The sequence below is a fragment of the Phoca vitulina genome, unplaced genomic scaffold (assembly GCF_004348235.1).
Source record: "Phoca vitulina isolate PV1807 unplaced genomic scaffold, GSC_HSeal_1.0 scaffold65, whole genome shotgun sequence".
NCBI classification, from domain to species: Eukaryota; Metazoa; Chordata; class Mammalia; order Carnivora; family Phocidae; genus Phoca; species Phoca vitulina.
In genome coordinates this window covers 2,026,956-2,034,249 of record NW_022589768.1, presented here as the reverse complement: position 1 = coordinate 2,034,249, position 7,294 = coordinate 2,026,956, and the positions used below count along the sequence as shown (strand labels likewise).

Sequence of the window (7,294 nt, the reverse complement as noted above, 5' to 3'; positions counted from 1 at the left end):
CTGACGTGGACCCCCCGCTTTACGCGCTGGCCGCTAAGTCACCCAGTATCTCACCTAACCCCCCAACGGTCCTGGGCGGTAGGCGCTGCTACCATCCTGGGTTCTCGGGCGGGGAAGCCATGGCTCAGAGAAGCCAGGTGACTTGCCCAGGACCCCCAGCTGCACGGTGACAGAGCCGGGCGGTCTGTCCCTTCACGGCGCCGGCTCGGGAGCGTGCTACCAGTTCCTCGCCGGGCTTTCCTCCGGACCAGAACTGATTCTCGCTTCCGGGCGAGGACCAGATGCGGCCCGGGGGTGCAGGGGCTCCGAGGGTGAGCAAGCCAAGGCACTAACTTGGGGCTTATCGCTGTTGGTTCAGTTCCGCAGAGAGCTTTCAGGTGGTTCCCACCTCTGTTAGCCCATCTGACGCGGGCTGTCCCTGGGGCTGACCCTTGGCTGCGCCCACACGGCCCAACCAGCCCGATGCCGCGACCCCCACCCCACCCCACACAGCTGGTGGCGCCGGGGACACACGCTGGCCGGGCAGAGGGGCCCCGAGAATTGGGGAAGCCCGACGGTTTGGGCTTCTACACAGGAACCAACATCCTGTAACCCGGCTCACAGTCCCCGAGCGTGTAACCGAACTAAAGCACAGCCTCGTCATCAGCGCGCCCTGACTGCGGGGACGGAGGCCGGGCACCCCGGTCTGCCCCCCGCGCCCTGCGTCCTGGGGGTGGGCTGTCTGCGGGGCGTCCGCGGTCGTTCACCGCTGCCTGGGGTCGTTATCGGGAGCTCTGTGCTGCAGCGGCAGCTTCCCCAGCAGACGCCGTTCCCTCCTCGCCGGCCGCCTTGTCTGCCCCACGGTGGCTGAGAAGTCACGTGAGGAAAGGGGTGCTATCTATGGCCTCCACCCCAGCATTTTACTTATGCCTCCGACTTTCAAATTCTAATTTCTCTCTAATCAGATTGATAAACTTCATCTCCAGAGAGAGCACCTGCTAGGGATTTCCTTATCCTCGACCTCAATACAAGAATGGGAAGATGGGGGCGCCTGGGGGGCACAGTCCGTTAAGCGTCTGATTCTTGGTTTCGGCTCAGGTCCTGATGGCAGGGTGGTGAGATCCAGCCCCTCACTGGGCTCTGCACTGAGCGTGGAGCCTGCCTGAGATTCTCGCTCTCCCTCTGCCTGTCCCCTCTGTGCTCTCTGTCTCTCTCTCAAATTAGTAAATCTTAAAAAAAAAAAATGGGAAAATGACGGCAAAGCGATCCTTTCCCTGGACTCCTCTGGGGCTGGCTGTCGACAGCCTCATGGCTTCAGAGATGTGCGGGCATTCCTGAGATGTCAGACTTACTCTTTTTAGGGGAGGGGACCAAAGAGCTCCCTATCTCCAGACAGACACGCCATCCCTGTTGTGTCTCCTGAGTAGAACCTGGAGGCGTTTAGCACAAGGGTGGGGGGCTTTGGGAACAGATGGCCTGGGTTCGAAACCAGGGGTGCCCAGACTGTGCTGTGGCCTCTGGGCAGGCCCCTGCTGATCCGTCTCCGTTCCCTCCTCATCCCCCGCCCCCGGACGAGGGGTGACATCACGTGCTCCAGCTGGTGTGTGAGGGTCGGAGGTAACGCTCTGCGTTTTCTCCGTTCTGAGATTCACTGCTTTCACTTTGCTCCTGAAACAGGCCCGTTTCCTACAGCCCCTGTGTGTGTTTCACAGAACGTTTACGCCCAAGCTTGGCAGCCTGGAGGATGTCATCGGTGGATGGCACCACCGGCCTTTGAATGGAAGTCCCTAGCAAAGCATCTTACGCCGCCAGCCGGGAACCCGCTGGGGGCTCTCGGGGGCCACACAGGGCTGAGTGGGGCTCCTCACCCTGAGTCCTCGTCCCAGTAGAAGTGGCTTCTGCCCGGAAAGCTCTGGTCCACCTTGTCCATCTGTAAGGTGCGCATGAAGGTGCCCGTCTTGGCTGTCTGCTTCAGCACGCGGTTGTGCACGTCCGACAGGATGGAGAAGGTAGTGCCCTGGGGGTAGCAGAGCCCCACGCGGATCCAGTCGCCCCTGCGGTCAGGAGGAGGGCCAGGTTACGGGAAGGGGCGTCCGGGGCACGCCCCGGAGAGAGACCCAGCCGTCCTCCCCCATCTCCGCAACGGGCGGTCCCAAAGGACCACCTGCTGCTGTAGTCACGGGGTCTGTGCGGAGTGCGTGGGGGCGGGGAGGGGCTCACCGGGACGGTGGCTCGGCGCCTCCCGGGCCTACATTGAGGTGCCCCACCGGGAGCAGAAGGACGCCCTCTCGTCCGGGTTGTTGTGAAAGAGCCCAGGATGCGGAGGACGGGGCTCAGCCCTCCTGGCCCAGCCCGATCTCAGGGCCCATTCATGTCTGTGGGTGTCGTTTTCCACATCTGATGTCTGTCTCCCAGGGAGACCGTGACCGTGTTCACAGAGAGCACGCCGGCCTCCATCTCTGAAGCCAGATCCTGAGTGACGTGCTGTCATGTCACCTCCCTTGGTTGCCCCATAGGAGCCTGACGCTGTGCCTGAGGTCAGCCGTGCCCAGAGCGGGGGGCTCAGCCCAGTCTCTGATCCCTGACTACCGGCTGCTCTTGGCCCCTCTAGAGGAGCCCTTCTGTGGGGCTGACATGGGCTGGCCTGGGACTTCATCACGTTGGGACGTCCTCACCGCGGCCTTGAGCTCCAGGAGAGCGGCCGTCCCCAGGTCACGCCGCTTCCGGCTGGGCACCCACTCACTTGTTGAAGTTGATGAGCCAGATGATGAGCTCGGCGGGGGCTGTCTGGTCCCAGTGCACGGTGTAGCCCTTCTGCAGCGTGACGACCGGCTGGTACTGCTGGTAGTGGGTGCTCCGGGTCAGGGCCCCCTCCAAGTACAGCGGACGGCTGGGGAACTCGTTCTTGATGATCTTCATCCGTAGGTTACTAGTCTTGTAGGCCTGAATGTACATCTTTTGCAACCCAAAAAGGAAACACACATCAGGACAATTACAAGAGATTATTCTAAGAGTGTCTGGTTAACATCGGACTACAGGCCCCACTTTCAAAGGAACTTTCTCCTGGAGCCCTTTTAAGGATGCGTGAACCACCGGCCAAATAAGGGGGCATATCTTCCTGCTGGCGGGTGCACGATCCGGCTCAGGCTTCCTGTGCATGCTCAGCAAAGGGCTCCGTCCAGGACATCCCAGTGACACGGGGGAAGGGCTGGCTTCACAGTCACGCGGCAAACCCAAAGTAACCAGGGGAAGGAGGGGATGAGGAAGGAGGAGGAAGGGGAGGGGGGCGAGGACTTGGACAGAAAGCCGCTTCCTTTCCCCAGCTGCTGTCCCGCCTGCGTCGGAGAGACAGCCCAGGGCGTGTGGCCGCTCCTCGCTCCCTTTCCCTGGGTCCAGCCCGTGTCACTACACCCTGTGCCGGTCAGTGGCATCTCATTTCAGAGAGCGCACGGCAAGTCCTGCGGACGCAAGAGCCCGGTTGCTGTGGGCCAGCCTCAGCAGCAGACGGCGTCCTGTATTCCCAAGGCGACGTCCCCGCGGCCGTGGCCAGCACAGCCACGAGCCACTGTGCACGTGGAGGGGAGGGGACATCTCCCCTCCGGTTGTGCTGCCCACGAAACGGAGGGTGAAACCTCGGCACTGCCCATAGCTGGGCGCTCAGGAGAAGCACAAGTTCAAGGGAAGATCAAGCCGCGAAGGGAAGGGAGGGGTTGCGAGAACTGACGAAGCAGCAGCCCATTCTGATAACCGGGCAAGCGCTAGCGATCGGAGCGTTTCTGCAAGAAGACAAGCAATGTGTGGGAAAGCAAGGGTGGGAGGCTCCACCCGGGGGGGCCGCGAGGAGGGCCCGCCCTGGGGGCACGAGGGCCCAGGGTTCCGTCACCCTCTAATTCCTCAGGACCCGATCCCGTCTATCAGCAGACTCTGACCCCACCTCCCAGTGTGCCTTCCCAAAGGGCCAGTCGCCCCCGGCTCCCCCAGCATCGCATCCCTCGCCCTGAGCAGGCAGGCCCCAGGAGCCCCTCCGGATCCTTCCAGGCCCACCTCCCCCCGGGGCGCTCCAGCAGGGAGGCCGACGCCCTTCCCCTTCCCCGGCTCCAGTCTCCACCCAGCTTTCCGGGCCTCTGGTTGGCACCCCCACACTCCCGGCCCCTCTTCCCGCCCTTAGGCTCTCTGCGGGGACCGCCCTCCTCAGCCCGCTCTCCGGCCTCACCTTCTATCGTGCAAACGCCCCGACCTCCTGCCCTGAGCCCGGCCCTGTCTTCCCGCCGGCCCTCCTACTCCACCGGCGCCTGTCTGTCCGGCACCCCCGGCTCCGAGCGCCCACCTGGCCCCGGGGCCCCTTGCCCTCTCTGGCGCCAGCTCCCTGTCCCGTCTCTCCCGGACCCCAGACCTCCTGCAGCTCCTTCCTCACTGCCCCCCGGCCCCCATTACTGATGTCCACAGGGCCTGCCGGCAGGTGGTCCCGAGGACAACCTCCTTCCTTCACACCCATGTCCTGCCCCCTCCGGGGCCACCGGGCTCGCCGGGCTCCCCCCCCGTAACACCTTCATTCTCTTGGGCATGCCTCCTCGTTTATTCACCAGCCACGTACTAACTAAGGTAGCATCATCATAGCTAACGAAGGTTTTCGGTTCTACCACGTTCCCCGTGCTGTTCCGTACAACAGCCATCGACCACGCGGGGCCGCTGAGCACTGGAAACGTGACCAGTGTGGCTGAGGACCTGAATTTTAAATTTCATTTTAATTAATTTAGATTTCAAACTGAAGACAGTGTAAAATAGTCTCCTGCTAAACGTGACTTTATCATTTCAGTGGGACTCGCTTCCACTTTGTTGAAAATTTATACCCAAATGGTGTGGGGGCTTTGAAGACTTAGAACAGGAAGACAAATACATAGATGTAAAGTGCCTTACTAGTGATTTCTATGCATCGATTACATGCTGAGACGGTAGTATTCTGAGTGTGCTGTTAAAATACATTATTAACTACTATTAAAATTAATTTCCCGTTTCCTTCTTCCTTGCCTTGACGCGGCTTCTAGAAGATTTAAGAGCACACGCGTGGTCTGCACCACAGTCCTGGCGGCTGAGGAGCCCTTTACATCCGCACGTGAGCCCACGCCCACAGCCTCGTTAAGGAGGTTCAGCTGTTAGCCCCATTTCACAGATGAAGAGCTGGTTTCCCCTCTGCCCACATCTGCACTGGGCCCGATGCACTGGGCCTGACTTAACCCAAGCCCTGGACCTCAGAATGCCCCTTTCCAAGGCATTCTGCTTTCTGCCTATGATGTGTTTTCACTTTGACTTTTTGAAAACTCTACAGGGTGAGGAGGAAAGAGAAAAAGAAAACTAGGAGAGGAGAGACACCCAAATCTCCTGCACGGCACAGAGCCAGGCCTGTGGCAGGCCCGCGCTCGTCCTCGTCACAGGACCGGGGGGTGGGATGGGTGGCCCCAGGGGCGCCCTGGTCCCCCACCTGTGCGTAGCGGCCGCTGCAGATGGCCCCTCTCCAGTCGGGGACGTGGATGCACTCCGGGTGCCGGACCAGCCAGTTGTCGTCCTTGGTGAGGTAGGACCCCGGGTACTCGGACACAGAGCCGTCGACGTCATGGAACAGCGACGTCTTATCCCCGTCCATGTCCAGCTGGTTGAACCAGGGCCCGGGCTCTCCGAAGAACACTCTGGAAGTAATCTAAACAGAGCCCAGGAAAGTGAGGGCCGGGCCAGAGCTGAAGGGAAACGGCGGCCGTCATCAGGCCAGGGAGAAGTTTCCGATTTCCGCTGACATGACACCCTGGCCAAACCCAAGACGCTCTTGGGCGCTGCAGGAGACCTCCCGGCTGACCTCCCGGCTGACCTCACAGAGGAAGCCAGACAAACAGCCAGACGCGCACCGGCCTCAGCTCTAGACGCAACGCGTCCGTTTGGCCTCTGCTCACAGGAGGCGCGGCTGCTGTGGGTGACCCTAGAGAGGGCTCCGACGTGTGGAGGGGAGGGGACGCAGGAGTGCATGTGTGTGTACGTGCTGTTTTAGCAAGACAGTCTTTCAACACCAGCCGTGGAGGTCTCCATGACTGACCTCTCCCAGGCCTCAGCGGCCTGAGTAAAGAAATGAAGCAACAAGGTTCACTCCTTCCCCTCGGCCCACCAGTGCTGGGCAGACAGGCAAAGGGCAGGCCCAGAGGAGGACCAGGAGGAGGAAGAGGAAAGTTCTGGGAGGTCCGTAACCCAGAGTAAATGCCCCAGGCCGTCTGGCCCTGCCCAGCCTCAAGGGGCAGCCCTCTGTCCTGCTCTCCTCACCCCAGCTCCTTGCCGGCACCTGTCTGTGTCTGGGTGGACCCCGTTCACGGTGCACTCTCCGGGAGAGATGAGCAGAGCATCTTTAGCAAAGAGGGCCTTGGAAACCCTGGGATTTTAGATTAACTGTACCCACTCAGGTGGCCCTGTCACGAGACTCAGGAGGTCAAAACCAAGGCCCTTGGAGGAACAGCCTCAGGCCCTTGAGTCTGGCAGGAGCCCCTGCAGAGGCTCTAGGGGGTTGGGGCAGGGTGAGGGCAAGCGAGCATTTACGTAGCCAGACCTGACCCGTGGGGCAACCTATGCTTGTACTTTTCCAGTCTGGATGCCGACGGGCTGGGACGTGGCCCAGCCTGCTTGCAGGAAGTTGTTCATTCCCTGTGGTGGTGGCAACTGCTCAAACTCCAGCCCCGGGGGACTTGTGAATCACCGCCCAGAGTCTGGATTTGCCGGGAGCCTGCCCCAGCACCTCACTCACCGGGACATCCTCAAAGGCAATGTTGGTCACGTTGTTATGAGGGCAACTCTGCCAAGCGTTGTTCAGCCGGAAGGCCAGCGCACTGGTGTGCCGGCCCTCCAGGGCCGCAAACTTGCGGAAAGTGCAGTTCTGGATGTTGACGGGGCCATCATAGAACTGAATTCCTCGGATCGGAAAATTCCTATGGAGTTAAGGAAGTCCGATGTCAGGCTGATCGCCATGTTGTGCCACGGAGTTATCTGCACCCTCCAAGGTGGATGAAAACAGAGACTTCTTGGGTAAACCATTCCTGATCCCCACCTCCAGCAACCCCTCACTACAGGGCATTATTGATTCATTAATTAATTCACTGAGATAGCATTTACAGATAGAGTAAATGTCAATAAACGATTGTCAGATGACTTACTGGATGGATGGGTGGATGGAAGGAAGGATGGATGGATGGATGGATGGATGGATGGAAGGAAGGATGGATGGATGGATGGAAGAAGGATGGATGGATGGGTGGATGGATGGATGGATAGATGGATGGGTGGA

General features: G+C 60.3%; 1 protein-coding gene across 10 annotated transcripts in view; it reads right to left on the bottom strand.

Annotated features, from left to right (window-relative positions):
* Nucleotides 1–7,294, bottom strand: part of CEMIP (cell migration inducing hyaluronidase 1) — a 136,146-nt gene that overhangs the window by 9,086 nt on the left and 119,766 nt on the right. For all 10 annotated transcript variants that reach the window (XM_032391880.1, XM_032391883.1, XM_032391874.1 and 7 more), the window contains 4 exons: nucleotides 6,758–6,938; nucleotides 5,459–5,674; nucleotides 2,723–2,934; nucleotides 1,848–2,033 (listed from right to left, as the gene is read on the bottom strand). In XM_032391880.1, coding sequence (XP_032247771.1) covers nucleotides 1,848–2,033; nucleotides 2,723–2,934; nucleotides 5,459–5,674; nucleotides 6,758–6,938 — 795 coding nt within the window. The remainder of the gene's footprint in view (nucleotides 1–1,847; nucleotides 2,034–2,722; nucleotides 2,935–5,458; nucleotides 5,675–6,757; nucleotides 6,939–7,294) is intronic.